Here is a 25,735-nt window from a genome sequence, read left to right as displayed (position 1 = left end):
GCTGAATAGCCCAATTCTGCTCCTATGTCTTAGGGTCTCTAAATGGGAGGCTCCTCTGAATCACTGTATAGAATGTGGACCTTTCCCAGAATCTAAAATATTGATAAACTAGGGTAGACACCAAACTTTAGAAATGAGAAGGTTCCTGTCAGAAGAGTGTGAACAGGTGCTGGCGAATTATAGCAGCACATAGAACATCGTGGAGGATGCCCACATTCAAATATTGTAGACCCAGAAAATTAAAATGGAAAATATCCGTTGGTTTTATCTCTTCTGCACAAAAGAGTCTCAACTGTTCATCCTTTCCTATGGATGTAATCTTTCAGTTCCAGTATAATTTGAATTTGAAAAGGCATTAGCTGCTGCAGCTCCTCTCGTTAGTACCAGCGTGTGGGAGATAGGTTTATATTTACATCGGAACTTTCAACTCTGGAGAATATCGCAAAACACTTCACGTTTTAACAGCTTGAGGATACACGTTGCTTTAATAATTAGTAACTGATTTTATTTACTTTTTTTGAGACCAGATATTTGTTTCTGGTTGATTCAAGCTGTGAAGTTGAACAATAGGTCAACATTTTTCAGCTCGGTAACGCACTGGTAAACTATTTATACTTTTCCAGACAGCACGGAGGCATCGGCTGGAAATTTAGTCTGAGCAAAATTTGTGAGCAAACCCGTCTTTAATTTCCTCAAAACAATTGCGATCAATCTTCGCGCTATTCAGAGCACAAGAAACGACGGCCACCCATGTAGATAACATCTGAATTACAGGTTTATTCGGTGAAACCCATGCGTGGATTGAAGCATCGGGAAGCACAGGTGACTGCAGATTTACGTCTAGATCCACTGGCTGAAGACACTGGATGGTATAAAAGCGTGCATCCATTTCCTTCCAAGTCGAACTTGTCTGGTTACTGACGAGAACCTGGGCTGTCTTCACTTCTAAAGGAAGCAATCTGTAACAAGAGACCTTCATTACTGACATCGACCAATTGTAGTAAGGAGAGAAAAAAACATGAAAGTCTTGAAAAATTTTCGCTCCTTTAATGTTACCCCCCAAATCCTGAACCAGATCTTGGATTTTTATAACATCTCTCGCGAAAAATTCATTCAGACATACAACCTGCAGCCGCTGATCCGTGTCCCCGAGTTACCGTTCTCCAGTAAGGTAGCTTTCGCTGTGACCTATAGTGTGATCTTCCTACTTGCGCTCTTTGGAAACAGCCTGGTGCTGTGCACAGTGAGACGGGAAAGGTCTCGAACGGTTTACACCATCCTTATCCGTTCACTGGCAGTCAGCGACCTCTTCATCACCTTCTTCTGCATTCCATTCACCCTGCTGCAAAACATCTTCATCAATTGGATTGGGGGTGAGTTTCTCTTTCTCGGTAATCTTTGTACAATACGGATCTAAACAGCGAACATTTACCTACAAAGCAGAGCAGCTAATTATTTCAAATTAAGTATATTGCACCACTTGGTGACTCTTTTACGCATCTTTTGCAATTAAAATGCCATAAAATTCTCAGATACTTAACGAAACCCTAAGGGTTTTTTTTAAAAAACTGCACCTGTGTAGGCCAGGTAATCTCTAAATCTAGATTCTCATACCTTGAAGCGGATTGGCAGGTTATAACGGCAGATGAATAAACCTTGATGATTTCTTTCAACGTACCCATTATTGCGGGGCAGTTTACTTCTTTCGCCTATTGTATTTAGAGTTCATTGGCCCATCCGATTTGTCAAAGAGCAATTCCGTTGGACCCACTCACCCGCTTCTTCCCCTTGTACAGTACCTAAAATCGTAGCAAATTCTAAATTTACTCTTGTATCTATATCTACCACACAATCAGGCAATGCGTGCATAGAATCAGTTGTCCTCAGACCCTCCAGCCCAGCATGTCTGTGCCGACCATGAGGCAACACTGGTTCTTTTGCCTATTAATATCAACTCAGCTATTAGAAATGTTATATCTCAACATTTCATGAAGTTGAACACATCTATCAAATCTCCACTTAGCCTTCACTGCTTTAAGGACAGGAATTGTGTTGTTTTTCCCATTCTATCCTGCTTCTATTCTCACTGGCATGCATGACAGAGTAATCCAGAGATTTCTAATTTTGACATCCTGTGCCTCAATATCTTTACATTCAGCCTGCAGAACTTCATTTCTTTCTCTTAGTCACTGTTGTCAATATGAACCATGACTTCTGGCTGTCCACCCTCTCCCTTCAGAATTTATTGCAGGCCCTTGGTGATTACCCGCTGTTAACTTCTTAATAATAAATTCCAGCATTTTTCCAATGTCAGATGTTAGGCCAATTAGCCTGTAGTTTCCAGATTTCTAACATGCCTCTTTCTCAAAGAGTGGTGTTACATTTGTAGCTTTCCAATTCTCTGGGACTGCTCCAGAATCCAGGAAATTTGGTAGATTACCACAAAGTTTCTTCTTCCTAGGCAGTCGCTGGAAGTTGAGGATGCCTTGCTCCCACTCCAATTTTCGTGTGTTCTAAGGTGCGTAACAATGATTCTGGGATAATTTTAGTGTCTTCCACGATGAAAACTGATCTCAAATAATCATTCAGAACCTTTGTCATTTCTCTATTTTCCATTGTTAATTTCACAGCCTCATCCTCTAAGGTACTTCAGCCAACCTCTTCCCGTTTATACACTCTATAGAAGCTCTGACGCAGTCCTGTTGCTGGGTCTCAGTCCAAAGCATCAACCATCTCTTCACCTCCACAGATGCTGCTTGACCTGCTGAGTTCTTCCAGGAGTTTGTTTTTTGCTCCAGATTCCAGCATCTGCAGTGTCTCCTCTGCAGAAGCACTACTTAATTTTATATTTTCGTTGGTTCATTCTCATTCTCTATTTTCTTACTCTTTATAATTATTTAAATCATCTTTTGCTAGTTTTCAAAAATTTCCCAAACCTGCAGTAGGTCACTAATCTTTGCAACACTGTGCCTGTTTTTTTTTCAGTTTGATGCCATCCTTAACTCCTTGGATAGCCACAGATGGTGCATCCTTTTCATGAGACTTGCTTCTGCTTTTCTTAAATTGCTGACCTAATCTATTCTCCCTGTCCATTTTAGGCAACTCTGCCATCATAACATTATAATTGCCATTAATTAAGCTAATGGTCAATGTTCTGACTCAGGTTTCCTACTCTTAAACTGAATGTGAAATGTGAAAGCTATGACCAATTTCCTAGGTGATCTTTTTCTATGAAATCATTAATTAATCCCATCTCATTACACGATGACAGGTCTCAAAAAGTCTGTTCCCTGGTTGGTTGGTCAATGTGTTGCTCTAAGAAATCATCCCAAATACAACCTATGAATTCAAGATTACACTTGAGAATTTGATGTCCAAACAATATACCGATTAAAATTGCACGATTATTGCAGTGTCTTTTGTAAAAGACCCCTTTATTTGTTGACTTATATCCTGTCCTACTGGTAGGGGGATTATGTACTACTGCCAACAGAAACCTTTTATCCTTATTATTTATCTCTTCCCAAACTGATTCTACATCTTGAGCTTCTGAGTCAATATCATTCTTCACCACTGCAGTGTTCTTCTTTTATTGACAAAGCTATTCTAGCTTTCCTTTCTGCCTATCTTTCTGTAATGTCAAATACCTCTGAATATTCAGTTCCCACCTTAGTTCACTTTGCAATCATGTCTCTATTTGCTATCAGATAATATCCATTTATTTCTATTTGTGCTGTCAACTCACCTATCTTATGCAGGCTGGAAGGGCTGAATGACCGACTCCTGCTGTTAATTCCTGTTTCTGTGTTTCTCCACTCTCCTATTACACCATCCATTGCCAGTGCTTGTATTAAGCTCACTCCCTGCCTCTTTTAATCCAGAAAGAATGCCTTTAAATTTATCTTATCATTTTCCTTCAATCTTGTACTTGCATGCTCTGCTCCTTTATATTCTGAATGTCATTACTCCAGCACTATTTCTTATCCTTGCTCTTTGGCTTCCTAAATACTTGTTCACAAATCTGAGTGGAGCTTTTCTCCATTCTGATTCTTCAATCGCAGAGACATCTGTCTGGTCCCCTAACTCTATTCTTTTCTTAATCTTTACCTCCTTCAAAAGAGCCTCCTGTAGTGTAAGTTCCCATCACCCCTCTCTAGGAGTCTCCATTTAAATTGCCCCTGGTTTGCCACCCTTTCACCAGTCCACTACCTGTTGTGCTCCTTTTAAATTCACCAGTACCGTTAGGCTCTTCTTAAGCTTATGGGGAAATGGTTCCCAGTGCTCCTTTTGGACTCATAGGCTCCTGTCTCCCACGATTTTTTTGAATTCTTCAGACCTCTACAGATGCTGCCTGACCTGCTGAGATCCTCCAGCAGTTTGTTTTTTGCTCCACTTTTCCATGCTCTTCTTACAGTCACTGGGCCTGTGTTTACCACCTGCCCTATAAATATACATGCTGCTTTTTCTTAAGGTTCTATTATACTCATTGGACACATGTCTCCTTTTGAACTCACCTACCTCTGTTTGCCAACGGCCTTTTAAATAAATTTGGCTGCTTTTTCCCTGATTCCTGGGATGACATTGAAACGAATTGAGATGATTTGGCTTAAGTTTGCTTAGAGTCTACAAGAATGAGCGGGAACCTCAATGAAACAAAATCCTGAAGGACTGTTCGGACAAGATGTTGGAAGGATGTTCCCAAAGGTGGGGAAATCCAGAACCAGGGGTCACAATCTAAGGATACAGGTTAAGACAATTGGAACTGAGCCAAAGAGAAATTTGTTCACCAGAAGAGTGATGAAACTGTGGACTTCTTTACAGCAGAAAACACTTATAGCCAAAGCATTAAATGTATTCAAGAATGAATTAGATGTGGTTCTTAGAGTCAATGAGATCGAGGGACATGGGAAGAAGGCAGGGACAGGGCACTGAATCTGGATTGTCAGACATAATCATATTGAAGGAGATGCAGGCTGGAAGTGCTGAACGACCGACTCCTGCTGTTAATTCCTGTTTCTGTGTTTCTCCACTCTCCTATTACACCATCCATTGCCAGTGCTTGTATTACGCTCACTCCCTGCCTCTTTTAAACTCATTGGGCAATGATTTTTGAGTTCCTTTTAGCTATTGCCATGGCAAATTCAATGGTGATGTTCAATACATGTGCAAGACTATAGGGAGAGGTTAGGGAAAATAAGACTAGCTCTTATACAGAACCCACACAGGCTGGTTGAATGGTTGGTCTCCTTCTGTACTGTAATCTTTTGTAATTCCCTGATATGGACATCCTTAACTTGCTCAAAGCTTCTCATAGATCACAAGACTGATGCTGAACTTTTAACTTAGTCAAGCAATGGAATGTGAACATCCATGCTTTCCCAACAGTTATGCAGGGAAATTAGTCTCAGCACTAAATCTGTGACTGGTTAGTCCTGGCACACATACATTGAAACCATTCATTTGACTGCAAATCGTGGGGTGGCACAATAGTGCCGCTGGTAGAGCTGCTACCTCATAGCTCCAGTGACGTGCGTAAGTGGAGCAGTAAATTGCCTCTCATACATGAGTGAGTGGTGGAATCTGGGGTAGTTAATGAGAATATTGGGAGAATAAAATGGGATATGCGAAAATGGGTGACTGATGGTCAGAGTGGACTCATTGGGATAAAGGGCCAGTTTCTGTGCCGTACCACTCAATAAGACAGCTGGTTAAGCTGGGAGGTGTGGATTAATCAGCTGTAAAACTGGGATTTACCATCAGAAGGGCCAGCATTGGGCATAGTCTCACCAATCAGAGTCTGCTCTGGTGAACTCAGTCAAAGTGAAAATGGGACTAGTGAACCTGCAACTGGCAAGCATGAGGTGGCATATTAAGAGGTAGTGCTCCTTAATTAAGAGGTAGCGCTCTTAGTTAAGTATGAGATCAGGGCGATAGAGACATTATAAGGAGCAGAATGTTGAGTCCATCTGGGTCGAGATTAGGAATAGTAAAGGGAACGGATCACTGGTGGGAGTTGTCTATAGGCCACCAAGTAATAACATTACAGTGGCACAGGCAATAAACCAAGAACTATTTGATGCATGTAAGAATGGAACGGCAATTGTCATTGGGGACTTTAACTTCGACATAGATTGGGCGAATCAAGTTTCTTGAGAAGGACTTCATAGAATGCATCGGTGATAGCTTTCTTGAACAGCATTTAGTGAACCTACAAGGGAAAATGCTATCTTAGATCTGGTCCTGTGCAATGAGACAGGTAAAATTAACGATCTTGTAGTTAGGGATCCTCTTGGAAAGAGTGATCATAGTATGATTGAATTTTTCATACAAATGGAGGGTGCAATACAAGGGAGACTACGCAGGATGAGGGAGGAGTTGGCTAGTGTAGACTAGAAACACAGGCTATGTGGTGGGACAGTTGAGGAACAGTGGAAGACGTTCAAAGAGATTTTTCACGGTGCTCAACAGATGTATATTCCAGTTAAGGGTTAAGCACAGTAAGGGTGGGGAGAGCCAGCATTGGATAACTAAGGAAATAAAAGAAGGCATCAATCTAAAAGCTCATGCATAGAACGTCACCAAAAGTAGTGCGAAACTGGAAGATTGGGAAAACTTTAAAAAGCAACTAAGAACCACTAGGCAAGCAATAAGGAAAGGGAAGATACATTATGAAGTAAGCTGGCGCAAAATATAAAAACAGATCATAAAAGATTTTATAATTATATAAAGCAGAAAAGGGTGGCTAAAGTGAACATAGGTCCCTTGGAAGATGAGAAGGGGGAATTAATGTTGAGTAATGCGGAAACTGCCGAAGCTTTGAACAACTATTTTGTGTCGGTCTTCACTGTGGAGGACACGTCCTACATGCCACAGGGAAATGTTATGAATGCAATGGGAGGTGAGGACCTTGATACAATTGCTATCATGAAAGAGGTAGTGCTGAGCAAACTAGTCCGCCTAAAGGTAGACAAGTGCTCTGGTCCTGATGGAATGCATCCCAGGATACTGAAAGAAATGGCGGAAGTTATAGTACAGGCATTATTGATAATTTATTAAAATTCTCTGGACTCTGGACAGGCCCCAGCAGATTGGAAGACAGTGAATTTCACACCACTGTTTAAAAAAGGATGTAGGCAGAAGGCAGGTAACTATAGGCCAGTTAGCTTAACGTCTGCAGTCGGGAAAATGCTTGAAGCTATCATTAAGGAAGAAATAGCGAGACATCTGGATAGAAGTGGTTCCATCAGGCAGATGCGGCATGGATTCAGGAAGGGCAGGCCTTGTTTGACAAACTTATTGGAGTTCTTTGAGGATATAATGAGCGCAATGGATAGAGGGGAACAGGTGGCTGTTGTATACTTGGATTTCCTGAAGATGCTCAATAAGATGCCGCATAAAAGACTTAGCCATAAGATAAGGATGCATGGAGTTGGAGGCAACGTTTTGGCATGGATAGAGGATTGGTTAACTGATAGAAGGCAGGGAGTTGGGATAAATGGGTGTTTCTCTTGTTGGCAATCAGTGATGAGCGGATTTCCACAGGGGTCGGCGCTGGGCCCACAACTGTTCACGATATACATTAACGATTTGGAAGAGGGGACTGAGTGTAGTGTATCTAAGTTTGCTGATGACACTAAACTGAGTGGAAAAGCAAACTGTGCAGAGGATGCGGAGAGTCTGCAGAGAGATATAGATAGGTTAAGTGAGTGGGCAAGGGTCTGGCAGTTGGAGCACAATGTTGGTAAATGCGAGGTCATCCACTTTGGAAGGAAAAATAGAAGATCAGATTATTATTTAAATGGTGAAAGATTGCAGCGTGCTGTTGTGCAGAGGGACTTGGGAGTGCTTGTGCATGAATCGCAAAAGGTTGGTTTGCAGGTGCAACAGGTTATCAAGGCGGCAAATGGAATGTTGCCCTTCATTGCTGGAGGGATTGAATTTAAGAACAGGGAGGTCATGCTGCAACTGTAGGGGGTACTGGTGAGGCTGCACATGGAGTACTGCGTGCAGTTCTGGTCTTCTTACTTGAGGAAAGATATTCTGGCTTTGGAGGCGGTTCAGAGGAGGTTCACCAGGTTGATCCTGGAGATGAGGGGGTTAGCCTATGAGGAGAGATTGAGTCGCCTGCGACTATATTCACTGGAATTTAGAAGAATGAGAGGGGATCTTATAGAACCATATAAAATTATGAAAGAGATAAATAAGATAGAGGTAGGAAGGTTGTTTCCACTTGTCGTTGAGACTAGGACTAGGGAACATGGCCTCAAGATTTGGGGGAGTAGATTTAGGACAGAGATGAGGAGAAACTGCTTTTCCCCAGAGAGGAGTGAATCTGTAGAATTCTCTGCCCAGGGAAACTGTAGAGGCTACAGTTTGAGATACACTTTGAGATACATTTGAGATACACTTAGATAGATTTGTGCACAGTAGTGGAATTAAGAGTTATGGGGAAAAGGCAGGGAGTCTGAGTCCACGGCCAGATCAGCCATGATCTTATTGAATGGCGGAGCAGGCTCGACAGGACAGATGGCCGACTCCTGCTCCTGTTTCTTATGTTCTTATGTGTGTTGTGAGAGATAAGTTATGTTTTGTAGTGACTTTGGTCATGCTGGAGGTTATGGAAATGCAGAACGTGACCAAATGACTGCAGAGATTGTTGGAGCAGAAGGTGATGACAAAGCGAACTTTCTAGTGGAAAAGGGACAGTTGAGGAAAATGGAATACATGTTGCAAGTATTCTTATGGAGGGTAGAATTGTAAAAGCAGAAGTAACAAGCGTGGGACCATGGAATGGAACTATTCGTCATGCTAACTGTATGTCTTAGTGGATTCAGTGACTATTGTGGTTAGTGAGTATCACCAGAAACAGAGGCGGAAGAGTTGTGGAAGGGAAGAGTTGGAATTGACCTGGTGGCACTGAGGCAATAGTGGAAGTTGATAAAATTTCACATTTCAGGGCAAGATCAGGAATTAGTTGGGAAGCAGTCACCAATGTACTGTGAATGTGCCTATGATTTACACTAGCACTTTGCAGAAAATCTGTGTCTGCAGCCATCTGACATTCATTGTCACATAACTTCCATTATGACTTTCTCTTTAGGGGAATACTGTAAATGTGAAGTCTTTGAAGGTGTGGGAATGGGTGGTGGGATGAGTGGAGTACCTATTTTTGCTGGGTGTTGTACATCTTTGCAGGCATTTCAAGTCTCTTCCCTTCACAAAAGAATGGTAATTTTATTTTGCAAAACTAAACCGAATAACCCAAACGGACAATCATTCTGTATATATTTTCCAATCTTATAACTGATTTCCAGGGACTTTTGTCTGCAAGATGGTTCCTTTTGTTCAGACTACAGCTGTTACAAGCTGCATTCTAGCAATGACGTGTATTGCTGTGGAGAGATATGAAGGGATTGTGCATCCACTGAAGAAGCACTATCTGATGACAAGGGGACACATCATGCTTGGTAGGTCTTTAAAGTAATTATTGTTATGCAGACAAAATAAGAACCAACAAAATCCAACAAAAAGACAATATGGTATTAAGTTTTTTTGTTGGAATTGCTGAATATGGAAAGAATGTTGATAAACAATTGTCTGATGTTCTTTGTGGACAATGAGATCCTTATGTTCAAATAGACCATGAGAATAAAGCTAGAGCCTCATTGATTCACCCAAAGGATTGCATCACCAAAGTACTGCTGTGCTACTCCATCTGTGCTGTACTGGAATGCTCATCCAGATTTGGACTTGAATGTTCTGTCACAGAAGCAGTTCAGAGATTCCAACTCAGTCTAGTTGAAACATGGCAGAATCATGCAAATAAATTAGCAGGAATTAATGCATTATGAGGCACTGGATTACCCTGATTAGTTGCTGGCAATTCATTAAAGAAATGGAATGCCTTGGTAGTGCAAATTACATCCCAGTCTGCCGATGGACAGCACTGAGCCCAAAAACAGCTTATGATTGTGCTAAACTGAGGAGCCAAGTGCACTTTGTATCTGGATCTTCAGTTTTACACCAGTTTACTAATACACAATGCGACCCCATTCACTTGATCTCCCTTAAAAAAGTTAAATGAAACTGAGTGTTTTTTTTTAATGTTGGGATAAATATTGTTTTCAATTAATTTATGAGGTAAATGTTTAAAAATAAACTTTATTCATGGAGTGATTGCAAATTATTTAATTATTTGAATGGTGTCTATATACTTCTAATCATTTAATATTTTTAGAAACAATGGAAGAGGCCTTTAATAGTTTGAGCTGTTGGAAGGCCATCAGGTGTTCTAGGGCATGGCCCAAGCCAGTCTGTTATTTGCAGATCACTCGGCTAAAACATGGTAGCCACAGTGGCTGTGCCTCCAGGTCAATGGAGACTGCACAGTCATCGAGTAATGGAGTGGCTACATGGGTCCTTTGGGAGGCAATGTGAAGTGCAGGTAATGTGACGTGCAGGCCAGTTCAAACACAATCCAGCCCAATGAAAATTAAAATGTAAGGGCAAATCTCACACTTGCTCGGTAAACTCCATCAGCCATTTCTCTGCCCATATCTGTAACTGATCTATATCCTGCTGTATCCTCTGACAGCTCCCTATACTGTCCACAGCTCCACCAATCTCTGTGTCATCTGCAAACTTATTAACCCATCCATCTACATTTTTATCCAATCATTTATACATATCACAAACAACAGAGGTCTCAGCACTAGTCCCTGCGGAACACCACTGGTCAAGAAACTCCAGCCAGAATAACACCCTTCCACCACTACCCTCTGTCTCTAATGGGCGTGCCAATTCTGAATCCAAATATATTGAAAATTCAAGGATAATAAATAAGCAGCATAAGAACATAACATGAGGAATAGGAGTAGGAGTAGGCCATCAGGGCCTTCATGTCTGCTCTGTAATTCATCAAGATCATGGTTGATCTTCTGCCTCAGCACCATTTTCCAGCACCGTTCCCATATCCATTAATGCCCAGAAGTCTATTGATTTCTGTTTTAAGTGAACACAACACCTCAGCTTGCAGAGCCCTCTGAATGTCGAAATTTCTCTTCAGCTGAGTCCTAAATGGCCAATCCATTATTCTCAAATTGTGCTCCCAGATCCTAGACTTCTGAGCTCAAACTTTGCCAACCTCCAGTGCAGGACTTATCAAAAAACATTTGGAAATTCAACTACATCACATACATTGCTTCCACCTTATCTGTTCTATTGGTTACATCCGCGAAGAACTCTGGCAGAATAGTCAAATGTGATTTTCCCTTCATAAATCCATGCTAATTCTGTTCAAGCCTGTGACTGAATTTATTAATTCAAGGGATGTGGCCTTCACAGGCTGAGCCAGCATTTATTTACCCATCCCTAGTTGCCCTTGAGAAGTGGTTGTGAACTACCCTCTTAAACTGCTGCAGTCCTTGAGATGTGGGTATACCACAATGTTGTTAGACAGAGTGTTTCTGCTTTTAAGCCTTCATTAGAGGTGGCATAAGAGTTATTAGAACTTAATGCAGATTGCTCCTTCAGACAATATTGGCATCATAGGCCCATATCCCTGGAACAAGTGAATGGTTGCCTTAGTGTGCAAGTCAGGCCAGTAGTACAAACCTGATGCAAAATTCAGGTATAGATGGCTGTAGCTTGCCTCTTTCAGGCTCTATCTAGTTTAAAATAGATCCTGAGAAATCTAATGAGAGTCTATTAGAAGGTCTGCTTAAAAAGATAAAATATTTTATTGTTATATTTCCATGCAAGAAGAAAACTCCAGAATTATGTTGCAATTGAATCCTGTGTATAATATCCCAAATACTGAATAATTAAGGACATGGCAGCAAAATCATAATATTAGCCTAAAATAGCTGACATTACCTTCAATGCAACATTAAATTTAAATGATTGATCAAAAGTAGAAACAGAGCACAAGAAAGGCCTGCCTTTCAATAATATTATGGTTGATTTGCTGTCTGAGGTTCACTTTTCGATTTCCATGACCCTGATTCCACAATTGTTTTTCAATTGCAGTTTTCAATGCACTGAATGACTGAGCAATCACAGACATCTGAGGTAGAAAATTCTAAAGATTCACAATTCCCTAGGCAAAGGTATTTCTCCTCCTCCTAAACATCTGACCCTTAAGCTATGCATCCTAATTCTGGACTTTCCAGACCAAGGAAAAAGCCTCAGCATTTATCCTGTTAATTCCTCTTATAATCATTACACATTCTACTAAACTCCAATAAGTATAAGAAAATCTTCCTCCAATGACACCACCTCCCTCCCTCCTCATCACCTGTTCCTTCATTCCAGGAAGCAATCCAGTGAATCTGCATTGCACTGACTCCAAGTAAGTATTCCTTTCCTTAGAAGAAGTGAAAGCCCTATACAATTGACAAAGCTTCCCTACATTTGTATCCCAACCACCTTTTAAAAGGATGAATATACCATATGAATGAAAAACACTGTGATGCAGGGGGAACTCAGTAGACCAGGCAGCATCCATGGGGAAAAGCAGGCGGTCAACATTTCGGGTCAGAACCCTTCCTCAGGACTGAAGATAGGAAAAGGGGAAGCCCAATGTATAGGAGGGAAAAGCAGAGCAGTGATAGGTGGACAGAAGAGGGGAGGCGGGGTGGGCACAGGGTGGTGATAGGTAGATGCAGGTAAGAGACGGTGTTAGGTAGGTGTGGGGGAGGAGGGGAGATCAGATCCACCAGAGGATGGGTCAAAGGTAAGGAGAGAAAGGAAAGAAAGGTAGAAAAAAGAGACAGGCCAGGAAAGGGAAGAAGAGAAGAAGCATGTTGTGGGGGGGGGGGGGGGTGTTGTGGGGAAGGGGGTGGGGATTACTTAAAGTGGGAGAATTCAATGTTTACACTGTCAGGCTGCAAGGTTCCAAGATGGAAAATGAGGTGCTGTTCCTCCAGTTTGTGCTTGGAATTCTCCTGGCAGTGGAGGAGGCCGAGGACTGACATATCTGTGATGAGTGGGAGGGGGAGTTGAAGTGACCGGCAACGGGGAGATGCAGATCGTGGTTACAGACAAAGCATAGGTGTTCTGCGAAATGGTCACCTCGTCTGCGTTTGGTCTCACCAATGTAGAGGAGGCCATACTTGGAGCACTGAATGCAGTAGATGATATTAAGGGAGGTGCAGGTGAATCTCTGTCTCACCTGAAAGGACTGTTTAGGTCCCTGGGTGGAGGTAATGGAGGTGGTGTAGGGGCAGGTGTTGCACCTATGGCAGGGGCAGTGGAAAGTTCCTGGGGTGGGAGCTGGATGGGTGGGAGGGGGAAGAGTGAACTAGGGTGAACCTCCCTTAATATCATCTACTGCATTATGTGCTGTCTGACATTTAACTCCATCACTGGAGGTTAGTTGTACTGGGCATGTCCAGTATTGTGCAAATCTATAACAGGCAACCAGGCGCTGGATCAGAATGAACATAGAACATAGTACAGCACAGCAACAGAACCTTCGGCCCCTGATGTTGTGCCAAACTAATTAAACTAGTAATTAAAAGCCTAACTAAACTAGTCCCTTCTACCTTCACAAGTCCATACCCCTCCATTCTCTGCATATTCATGTGCCTATCCAAGAGCCTCTTAAACACCTCTATCGTACCTGCCTCTACTGCCACCCCCTGGCAGCACATTCCAGGCACCCACCACTCTCTGCATAAAAAACTTGGCCTGCAACATCTCCTTTGAATTTTCCCCCTCTCACCTTAAATGCATGCCCTCTAGTATTAGACATTTTGATCCCGGGAAAAACATACCGGCTGTCTATCTATGCCTCTCATAATCATATATTAGGTCTCCCCTCAGCCTCTGCTGCTCCAAAGAAAACAACCCAAGTTTGTTCAACCTTTCCTCATAGCACATGCCCTCTAATCCAGGCAGCATCCTGGTAAACCTCTCTGTACCTTCTCCTAAACCTCCACATCCTTCCTATAATGAGGCGACCAGAATTGAATACAGTACTCCAGATGTGACCTAACCAGAGTTTTATAAAGCTGCAACATAAGGTACTGACTTTTGAACTGCATTTTCATTTAACTGGAAATATGGAGGACAATTTTTTAAAGTTGTTTACATTACATATGTTTTAGTTATTTATTAGTGATTTTAATAAATGTTTTTAATTTTTGAAATAATTATTTTTTCATTATTTAAAGCAATTTTAACAATGTCCCTGATTATTGGAAAGCCCCATAGGCTTTGATAAGAGCCAAAGCTCCCATCTCAGCTTTACTTCCCATCAAAGATTATCAGAATACTCTGGGGGACGAGACTTCAGCAGAATGCCATTTGAGGCATAGTTGCTGCTCAAGTTGGAGAGTCAGCTCACTTGGTTCACCATATCTGGTCCAAGTAGCTGTGTACTGATGAGAGCTACTTGCAACAAGTTCAGGCAGGAGGCTGGGGTGCAGGCTGATATAGCTCAATTCAACTAAGTATGGTCTCCCTTTCCCCATTTCTGGGAGTTTATCCAGTGCCTTTTGAAAATACAGGAAATTACATTCACTGATTCCTGAATTCTTTTTCTTTTCAAAAACCATGTGGATTTTCCAAGTTACCTTGTCCTTAACATAAGAATTCCCCCAAAAATTAGCAGTAGTATTCTGCCCTTCGTACCTTGTCTGTCATTCAAAAAGATCATGGCTGATCTCTTACCTCAGCATCTCTTTCCTGGGCCAACCCCATATCCCTTGATTCTCATGATATCAAAACATGTATTGGTCTCTGTCTTGCAAAACGGTCAGTGGCTGAGCCTCCTTAGGCTCACTGGCTAGAGGAATCCAAAAGACTTACCAACTGCTTGGTGAAGAAATTTTTCTCATCTCTGTCCTGATTGGCTGACCCCTTAATTTTGAGATTCTGACTTCTCGCTCTCGACACCCCCTCCCCAACCCCCCACCACCCCCCCGGCAGAGGAAATATCATCCCAGCATCTGCCCTGTCAAGTCCTTGAAAATTTTGTATGTTGCAATGAGATCATCTCTTATTCTTTTAAATTCTGTAAAGTGCAAACCAATCTGCTTAATCTCTCCTCAGTAGATAATCCCCCCATCCCAGGAATCAACCTTGTGAATCTTTGATGCAGTCCCTCTATCACAGCAGTCCCTTATCTAAGGCAGGGGCCACTAGACTTATATACAACATTCCTAGTCTAGTCTCATCAGCACTCTACATCCTTCCATTAAGATGCTTTAATTTTTATATCCAAATTGTCTTGCAATAAATGCCTACATGTTACTTGCCTTCATAATACCTTGCTGTACTTGCATGTTAACTTCAGTGTTTCAAGGACATCTTTTCAGTGTACAAGAATACCCGGGTCCCTCTGAAGACCAATACTTGTCAATTGTCACTGTTTAAAAAATATCCTGCTTTTCTATTTTTTTATATCAAAGTGCATGACTTCACATTTTTCCACATGGTATTCCATTTGCCAAACCCTTGCCTTTTCATTTAACCCAGCTTTATCCACTGAAGCCTTGCTGCTCTTTTACCTGGTATTGTATCATCAGCAAACTTGGATAAATTAAATTTGCCTTCATTATTAATATAGATTGTGAAAAGCTGGGACTCTAAAACAGCCAGGTAACCCAAAATAACCCTTTTATTCTTGTACTCTGTTTTCTGTTCATTGACTAATCATTAATCTATGACAGTATATTACTCCTAATCCCTTTTACTCTAATCTTCTTCAATAACCTCTTGTGTGGCACCTAATCTAGGACCTTCTGAATGTCCAAATACACCAAGTGCTCTGATTTCCTCCTTATCAATCTTGCTAGTTACAATCTACTACTGCTAGTATTAAACATTTCTTACTACCTTAAATCTATCTGATATAAAATATATTTCTCAGAAAAATTCTGTTTGTACCTGTGCAGCTTTGAAAACAAATATAATTTGAAAATAATTTTGAAACCAACAGAATTGATAGAATTTATTAAGATTGACCTGTGTATTGCTAGTTTTGTGAACATGGCCTGACTGAGCCTAATGGAATCTGGAACGTGTCAAAAGATTGTGGGATTTCTGAAAAAAGTGGTTTGTGTTTTTAAAATCACATATTAAAAATTCACTATATTTTTGTCAATTCCCCTGATAGTATAGGGAGAACTCACCCAGTTTCTACATCATTCAGATTCTTTACCTGCTGTTATCTGTGAGCAAACTACCTAGTTGGAATTCTGTTATCGCATTTAACCATGTATCATGCAGACAACAGCACAATTAATTTCCCTATCTGCAGCATCTCCTAGTGTTGCAATATTTCATTGGCCTTACAAGTTGATTGAAATCCACCTAGTACATTATATTAATATGTATTTTTCACTGCCAGGGTTCATATGGACAGTGGCTATAATCGTGGGATCTCCTATGTTGTACGTTCAACAGTTTGAGGCAAGTAATCCCACTTTCTTTATATTGACACTTCACTCAAAATAAAAATTTTTTGATTCGTTAACAACATTTCTTGCAGGCATAATAATTTTCTGGCAATATCACAGTCTTTGCATCAATAGAGCACCTTTACGTAATATTACAGGAGTTCCAACAAACAATTTCTGATACCAGAAGAAGAAAATGATTTGAGATCAAAAGCCAAGTCAAAGAGGCAGATCTTGAGAAGCACTGGATGAGCAAGAGGTAGAAATGTGGGTGTGGGGAGTGGGGCTGGGAGGCTCAGGAAGGAAATACCAGAGTCTAAGATCTAAACAGCTAAAAGCATGGCAGCCAAGGTGCAGCAAGCTTCAAGTTTGAGCAAGATGCCAGAGTGGAGGACTTGGCGGGTTATACAGGAATAGGCCATTTGGCACTTTGTGCCTGATTTGCCATTTAATGTTCATGGCTGATCTTTCACCTCAGTATAATTAATGACTTTATCTTCCCCAGCTATGGGTTTTTTAATGTTAATTACACTTACAGATTGATAGGGACCCACCCATGTATATCACATTAATATGTACTGTTCACTACAGGCTGCATATGGCTTGTGGATGTAATCATTGGATCTCCTATGCTGCATGTTCTTACACTAATCCCATATTTCCTGATTCCCTTAATTTCTAAAAATCTATCACTCTCTTTCCTGAATATACACAGTGGCTAAGCCTCCACAAACCTATTGGGTAGAGAATTCCAAAGATTCACTGCCATCATGGTGAAGAAATTTCTCCTCATCTCTGCCCACTTTTGAGATTCTGACCCCTAGTTCTGGACAAGCCACCCAGAGAAACACAAACTCTGCACCTACCCTCTCAAGGCCATTAGGAATATTTTATGCTTCAATGAAATTACCACGCAGACTGAGTATGGGCTCAATTTGTGCAATCTCTCTCTATAGGACAAAACCACAATCCCAGGAATCAATCTGACGAATCATCACTGCACTAACCTCAGAGAGTTATACAGTATGGTCCTTCAGCCCACCATATTCATGCTGGCCATCAAGTATTTATCTACACTAATCCCATTGATGAGCAGTTAGCCAGTAACTTTTTATGTCTTAGTGATTCGAGCTCTCGTCCAGAAACTTCGTAAATTTTGAGAGAGTCTCTGCCTCCACCACCCACTCAGGTACTGTGTTTCAGATTCTAACCGTATTCTGGGTGAAAAAAATTATTCCTCAGATCCCTTCTAAACCTCTTATACCTTACACTAAATCCATCCCCTCTGGTCACCTCCACTACGCTGAAAGGTTTCCTACTACTTATCGCACTTAGGCCACTCATAATTTAGTATAGCTTCATCAGCACCTCCTCAGTTTGCTCTGCTCCAAGGAAAATCAATCATGGTGTCTTAGCCTTATCAGACCCCCCAAAATGCATACCTTCTCATTTATCAGGATTAAATTCCCTGCCACTGCTCTGCTCAACTTACCAGCTGATCAATATTGTTGTGTAGACTGACAACCTTCCTCACTGTCAACAACACCACTAATTTTTGTTTCATCTGCAAACTTGCTAATCATACATCCTACATTTACACCTAAGTTATTAATGTATATAAGGAACAGTAAGTGCATCAGCACCAATACCTGTAGTACAGCACTGGTCACATGCTTCAAATCACAAAAACAGCCCTGCACTATAACCCTCGGTCTTCTACTATCAAGCCAACTTTGAATCCAATTTGCCAACTTGCCTTGGATCTCATGGGCTGCAATCTTTTGGACCATGCAGGACATCATCAAAGGCCTTAGTAGACCCTCACTACCTCTTGACAACCATGTTTCCTTGAGCTTGTCTTCCGAACCTTTCATCCTTACAGGAACACGTCAGCCCTGAACTCTCACTATTTCACTTTTAAGGCACCCATTTGTTGGATGTAGATTTACCACAAGTAACTGTTCCCATCTACATTTGTCAGGTCCTGGCTTATTACGTTGAAATCAGTCTTTCCCCAGTTCAAGATCTTAATTTCTGAATAACTCTTATCCCTTTCTAGAATTTACCTTGAAACTTAAGAGTTCTGGTCACTATCCCTAAAGTGCTCACTCACAGATACTTCATTCCCTAAGATTAGGACCAGTACTGCCCTTCCTCTGGTAGGACTGTCAATGTACTGGCTCACGAAGGTTTCCTGGATGTGCTTTCAAAATCTCACCCCCTCTCAGCTTTACACACTAAGGTGATCCTAGTTAATATTGGGGAAGTTGAAATTCCCTACTACTATAACCATATTGTTCTTACAGAATTCCTCATTACCTCCTCATTCTGTAGTGATGGTCTCTTTAATCAGTATTGCAATGTCCTTCCTCTTTTACGTCTACCACTAACATGCAAGAAGCTTTTATACCCTGGAACATTGAATTGCTAGTTCTGTCCTTACTTCAACCATTCTTTTTGCAACAATGTATGAACATCCTTCCTTTGGTACAGAGACGAGACCTATACACCATATTTCAGATGAAGTTTCACCAGGGCTCTGAATAATGAAAGCAAGATTCCTCTACATATTTACTCAGATACTCTTTCAATAAAAGCCAACACACTATTTGCCTTCCTTAATGCTTGCTAAACTTGCATATAAGTTTCAATGATTCAAGTACAAGGATACCCAGGTCCCTCTGAACACAAACATCTTTTGGTCTCTCACCATTTCAAAATAAAAATTCTGCTACTGCTATAGAACATTACAGATTTGGGGAGAGATATTCTTTGGAAAAATCAGAACACAAAGGTGAAAATTTTAAATTTGAAGTTTTCCTGGATCAAGAATCAATACAGATCAGCAAGGAGAGGATGAATGAACAAGACCTGGTGCTGGATGCTAAAATTCCTGTTGTATTTGCAAGTCTCACTAGTGCTGAAAAACCTTATCAGAAGTAAAACGTATTGCTAAAATTTTGAAGTATCATTCAAAAGAAGCAACTATTTTAAAAGCAGCAAAAAAAAGAGCTGATGGAGGAACTCAGCAAGTCAGGCAACATCTGTGGAGGGAAATGAACAGTCGTTTTGGGTCAGGACCCTTTATCTGGACTGAAAGAATAGAGGGGAGACGGTCAATATAATGAAGTGAGGGGTAAAGATGAGGCAAGAGCTGGTGAGGGATAGGTGAATCCGGGTTAAGAGGAGGTGTTGATTGGCAGATGGAGTCAGGTGGAGGAGGGAAGGGACAGAGACAGAAACTGGGAAGCGATAAGCAGAGACAACAAAGGGTTGGGGATTATAGAATCTGATAAGAAAGGTGAAGAGTGGAACCAAATAAAGGCGGGATAGTGGGCAGATGGGAACAGTGGGAGAGGGGATTTCACTCTTCACCTTTCTCTCTACTCACCTGGATCCACCTATCGTTTGCCAGTTCTTACCCTGTCCCTCTCCCTCACCGTCTCCTCTCTATTCCTTCAGTCCAGATGCAGGGTCTTGATTTGAAACGTTGACTCTCCATTTCCCTCCACAGATGCTGCCCGACCTGTTGAGTTCCTCCAGCAGCTCATTTTATGCTCCAGATTCCAGCACTTGCAGTCTCTGTGTATCTATTTTAAAAGTAGGATGTATTTTTTCTTTCATAGGTCAAATATGATTTTCTCTATGATATTCACTACTTTTGCTGTCTTGAAAACTGGAACTCGCTTTCACTCCAACATGCCTACACTGTTTTCTACATGGTGGCACTTTTTGTGTTGCCACTCATGATAATGTTGCTGCTTTATACCAGAATTGTCTTTGAGTTGTGGATGAAGAAACATGTTGAAGATTATTCAGTTTTAAATCTGAACCAAAGCAAAGTTTCCAAGACTGCAAGGTGAGTTTTCCCCAAATACTACATGAAATTACAGCATAGAAACAGGCCGTTCACTTAAAATTGTCTATCTCAGAGTTTATCTGCATGTAAACTTCCCCCATATTATCATCATACCTTATCATCTCACCTTTCCTTCTCTTATGTAACAACCTTATGATATTTGACTTAAATGATATTCTCCATGTAGATCTTTGTCTTTCCATCTTGTCCAATTTCCCCTGCTCCACTCTTTTCAGGAGCAATTGAATTCACACTGCAGCACAGTGCCATTGAAATCAAGCAAGTAGCAGTTGGTTATGCGCCTGACTATCCTATCTGATTTTACAGGGAAGAGGAGCTGATTCCTGTCTTCCAGTGGAAGTTGATTGATGGTGATCATGTGATCCTTCCTTAACCTAATAAAACCAAGGGATACTTCTGATCAGGTTCATATCAGCTGAGGTCAAGTTTGCGCCCATTCTGAAAACATCTAAATTAATAGAACATATTTGTCTGGAAATTCAGTTGTGGCACTATTTACTTCAGACTATGAAACAGCAAATGGACTCCTGCCAGAGTGAAATTTCCAGCTCATATCATGCCAAAAATTTGACTAGATACTTCCTAGCATGTGTTGCATTTGCACACCTGAAACATCTGAAAGGTACCAAAACACATCATTCCCTGTGAAATGTTACTTTCGTAGCATTACAAGGGAAATTAGACCACATAGTTCCAAAGAGTGCCTGTCATTGAGTATTCCTAGGGTACCAGCTGTAACCCCACTAACATAATTCTTATTGCATACCCTCCTATTCATCTTCCACTCATGGTACTTCCTTCGCCATCCATTGATTCCCTCCCCCACAACCCCAGCTGATGCCCTCTGTCCTAACCCTCCAATTCTCTCAGCCCCATTCTTCAGGCCCTGACCTCAAGCAGGCCTTCTTCAATGATGAGTGCCCCCAGGTACCAATGCTCCTCCAATGAATGGCCAATCTCCAATTTGAGGTCCTCCAGTCACCTCTGTCCTGGACAGCATATTACAAAGAAAAACATGTTAAGCTCAGAGACAGACCAACTGAAACAAAAAATGACCATATACTGTGCTCCTAATGGCACAGCACAATGTTTAGTTGTCTTGCTTAATAAAGGGGTATGAATTAACTTTTGAGATATCTTTATTCCATGTTTAATATTTGGCATATTTAAAAATAAATTGTTATATCTTTTAGTGCAATGCATTCACAAGATCTGTTGAAAATATTTCAGTTAATAAAATTAAGTCAAAACCTGGTACATTTTGGCAATTATTATAAGGCCATGTTAATTAAACTTTAGGTTTAATTAGACAAGAACAACTAGAATTAGTACAATGCATAACATAGTGGTAAAATACATTGTCTTTTGAATCTGGGATCAGACTAAATGGAGGAGATCAAAGAGCTCTCTTATTCATGGAAGTGCTTGAACCTTTTCAACACTATTGGTAATGAATGCTGCTCATTACCTCAAAATTCCCTAAATATGATATTCTTGATTAAATGGCCTAATGAAGAAGTAAGGTTAAGCCACATAATAGAGCAAATTCAACTTTACCCTGCAGTTTTCTGTGCTATATTTACTTCAGAACAATTTTATGTGCCCAAAATTGAATGCTGTCTTTCTCAACAATTACATCCAATACATGTAGAAAAGCTCTTCAAAGGTTTTTTTTTTAGAGATCATAATTCATTTATAATATTTTCTGGCTTAAAGTTTTTATCATTCTGGTAATAGAGTTATACAGTACAGAAATGAACCTTATGACCCACCATGTCCATGCCAACCATTTAGCCCACCCACACTAATCCCATTGTCTGTACTAGGTCCGTCTTCTTCTATACCTTGACTTTCAAGTGCCGGTCTAAATGTCACTTAAATATAGTGACTGTATCTGATTCCACCACCTCCTTTGGCAATGAGTTCCAGCCATCAACCATTCCCTGTGTAAAATACTTTCCCTACAGGTCCACTTTAAAAGTCGTTCCTCCCACCTTAAGCCTATGCGCTTTTGCTTTTGACATCCCTACCATGGGAAAAAGATTCAGAATATCTACCCTTTTATAATTTTATATATCTCTATCAGGTCACTCCTCCTTCGCTCCAGGGAAAACATGATCGGCCTGTCCAATCTCTACCCATAGCTAAAGTCCTCCAATCCAGGCAACATCCTGGTCAATCTCCTCTGCATTCTTTCCAGTGCAACCACATCCTTCCTATAGTATGGCAATCAGAACAGCAATATATGGTGCACGTACAGGATCACTTATATAAAATAATAGTTTGTTTGATAGCAAATTCTAACCTTAAATATATTTACATCCTTTCTAAGAAAGAAGAAACGAGCTATTGTTATGATGATAACTGTTGTTGTGCTCTTCACCATATGTTGGGCTCCATTCCATGTGGTACATATGCTGATTGAATACAGTAAGTCAAAATTTGATTTTTACCTTTTCAATTAGTTCTATTCATTATTTTCCATTAAATTTTAACATTGGCCATTTCGTAATCTCTAGATTAGCTACTGTTTACTTGATTTAGGAAGATCAGCAATTAAAACAATAATGATCCAGACCGGAGGGGGAGGGGCCTGAGGGAACTGGCCTTGATCAATTCTGATTAAAATGGTAATTAATGCTTATTTACATTATCAGATCCCAACTGTAGCAGATTCAACACGTGTCAGTTGGTCCCTTTCAAAACAGTGGTTGGTGGTATGGTCAGTGTCTTTAGAATGTTAAAACCAATTTTAATGCTAATACTGTCCCAAACGCTGTCAGCTTTTATAAAAACCGATATATCTGGCCAGCAAACTACCAATTCCTTCAGTAAAGCAGAAAGCCAAGTGAGAAAAAATCTAGACTTGTTGAACAACAACTACCATTTGTACAACCTGAGCCTCTGTGCCAACAATCATTCTGGGGTCTGGATCATCTTAGAGTGGTTTAAGCACTGTGATTGGCTCAGGGGTCTCAAGGAATTGACTCAGAAACTCTGGGCTTGGCTGAAGTTGCCCGGGCATTGGATCGGGGAGGTTGGGGTGTAGGTTCAGAGACTGGCTCAGTTCAGGGGGTTGACAGATAGGCTATGAATTGGCCTATGGGCTCAGGGATTAGTTGAGGAGCTTGGGTCTGATTCAAGGCCTTGAGAATAACTTCAATTCTTGGGATTGACCTCAGATTCAGGGTCTGGTTCAGTTTCATGGCCCAAAACGTGTCATAACACCTAACTCAGGACTAATTGAAAGCATAAGGTGCTCTATGAGACTTTACATCAACATACAGGTGGATGCTGAAGGTGTAGTTCAAAAGCAGTAATAAATTTCTGGTTTTCAAGCAGAGTGACCTGGATCTTCCTTCCAACAAACAGGTCATGACCAGCCAGACCTTCCCCATCCCCTGATCCCACTCTGTCTACAGCCCTTTCTCCTAAATCAGGCACATACAAGGCAATGTGCTGGACTTGCACTATGTTGGAGCCTCTGCCTCTGGGTCACAGAGGATAAGAGTCTGTGTTGCGGTTGGAGACCTTAAAGAGCAGATGAGCCATGAAAATGACTGTGGCAAAAGCCAACTAAATATGTTGCCTGGGGCAAGATAGGGCTTAAACTTTCATGATGTTCCTCTTTCCACAGACGCTGGCTGAATATCTGAGCACTTCCATATGTTTTTTTTTTGTTATATTAGAGGTCTCCATTACATGTGGATGTTTATTTATTACTGAGTTCCACAGCAATTGTTATTACTAAATTGCTCCATAATGCTGAATATCAACCATTTGGCTAAGAACGTAGCCACAGATCAATCTCTTCTGCTCTGGATTGTTGACTGAATTCTGTTTTCACAGATAATTTGCAGGATGAAAATGATCATGTCATCAACATCATGATCAGTGCTGTGCAAGCAATCGGATTCTTCAACTCTTTCAACAATCCTGTTGTATACACACTTTTGAATGAAACCTTCAGGAAAGCTTGTTTCTCTTTCGTAGCACGTTATGTTCACAGGGCCCGTCATAATTCCATTGCATGTGCACCAAAGCCAACCATTGCTGCAAGACAAGTTGGTTGGTTGCAAGATCTACACCCAAAGAAAAAAATGAAGTCAGAAAATAATAATCAGCTTGACAATGTTGAGCTTAACTGGTGTGAAAATTAGAAAACAGTGATGGGTGAGCTGGAAGGTTTGTCCTTTCCTGTACGCCAAATTAACTGGGAATTATCATGCACCTCTGGTCACGGTTGAAAATTTCTACTTTTTATCGAGTCTGGTGCTGTTTTACTTCAGTCAGCAACGTTTAAATAGATAATTATGTGCATAGGACTAAAATTTCAATGGAATTGTTTTAAAAGTAAAGTCCATTTTAAAAAAGGACGTGTTTATTTAGCATCTTTCGTGATTTCAGAGTAACCCAATGTGCTTTACAGTCATAATTGAAGTGTAATTGCTGTTGTAATGTTAGAACTAAGGCAGCCAAATTTTTTATAGCAAAATTTTACTTATGGCAGTGATAATGACCAGATAATCTGTAGTTAGGTAGATTTAAGGATAAATATTGTCCAGGACACTAGGAAGAACTCTCTTCCTCTTCTTCAAAATAGGCCATGGGAATTTTTTACATCCTAAGTGCAGACAGCATCCTGGTTTAAAAATCTCTTCCAAAATATGGCTTCTCACTAGACTGTCAGCCTAATCTCTGGAGTGAGATTTTAACCTATAACCTTCAGATTGAAGTGAAAATATCATCAACTTGGCATGCCATCAACTGAGCCACCACTGATATTGACTGTTCCTTTCTCCCTTAAAAGCTTATCCATCCCCTCCTTAGATGCATTTACACAATTAAAAATAACTGATCCATGAAGTATTTTATCTATTTAGTAGCAGATGAATTGAGGTAAAGTGAATGGAAGTAGTTGATCATTGTGTGAGCATATGAGGCTTGAAGCTTATCTTGTGGTTGAATATATAAAATTATCAAGCAATCTGAACCAGGCTAAAATATTGGAGGAAATTAAGTTAATTTCAATGGTAAACATTTTGCAAAAAGGACACTATGTTTAGAATCATGGAATTGTTGAGGCGCAGAAGACCATTCCCCCATCAAGTCTATGTTAACTCTTTACAGAGCAATCCTACCAGTCCTATTCCCCTATTGTGTCTGTAGACATCTGATTATTATTCTGTCTCATGCCAATCCAGTTGCCTTTTAAAGGCTCTGATTCCGTCACCCTTCAGGCAATAAATTTCAAATCATAACTCCTCTCATTATTTTTTTCTTACATCCCTTGTATCTTTTGCCCCAAATTTTTAAGCTATGCCACTGGACCTTGACCTTGACCTATTTGCTACTGGGCATAGTTTCTCTCTTTTCACTCTGTTTAAACCCCTTATTATGTTACTCAACTCAATCAAATCTCCCCTCAACCTTCATTGTTTCAAGAAGATCA

The 25,735-nt window shown here is 40.7% G+C and overlaps 1 protein-coding gene across 1 annotated transcript; it reads left to right on the top strand.

Annotated features, from left to right (window-relative positions):
* The first annotated feature begins 1,018 nt into the window (after nucleotides 1-1,018).
* Nucleotides 1,019-24,443, top strand: LOC127584568 (pyroglutamylated RF-amide peptide receptor-like). Its single transcript, XM_052041341.1, has 6 exons — nucleotides 1,019-1,373; nucleotides 9,315-9,467; nucleotides 16,355-16,416; nucleotides 20,030-20,262; nucleotides 22,616-22,713; nucleotides 24,133-24,443. The coding sequence occupies exons 1-6, from the start codon at nucleotides 1,019-1,021 to the stop codon at nucleotides 24,441-24,443; spliced, it is 1,212 nt and encodes a 403-aa protein (XP_051897301.1).
* Nucleotides 24,444-25,735: the final 1,292 nt, after the last annotated feature.

Source organism: Pristis pectinata, chromosome 30, assembly GCF_009764475.1.
Source record: "Pristis pectinata isolate sPriPec2 chromosome 30, sPriPec2.1.pri, whole genome shotgun sequence".
Classification (NCBI taxonomy): Eukaryota; Metazoa; Chordata; class Chondrichthyes; order Rhinopristiformes; family Pristidae; genus Pristis; species Pristis pectinata.
The sequence above is the reverse complement of the archived record's forward strand: the minus strand, read 5'-3'. Positions and strand labels throughout refer to the sequence as shown.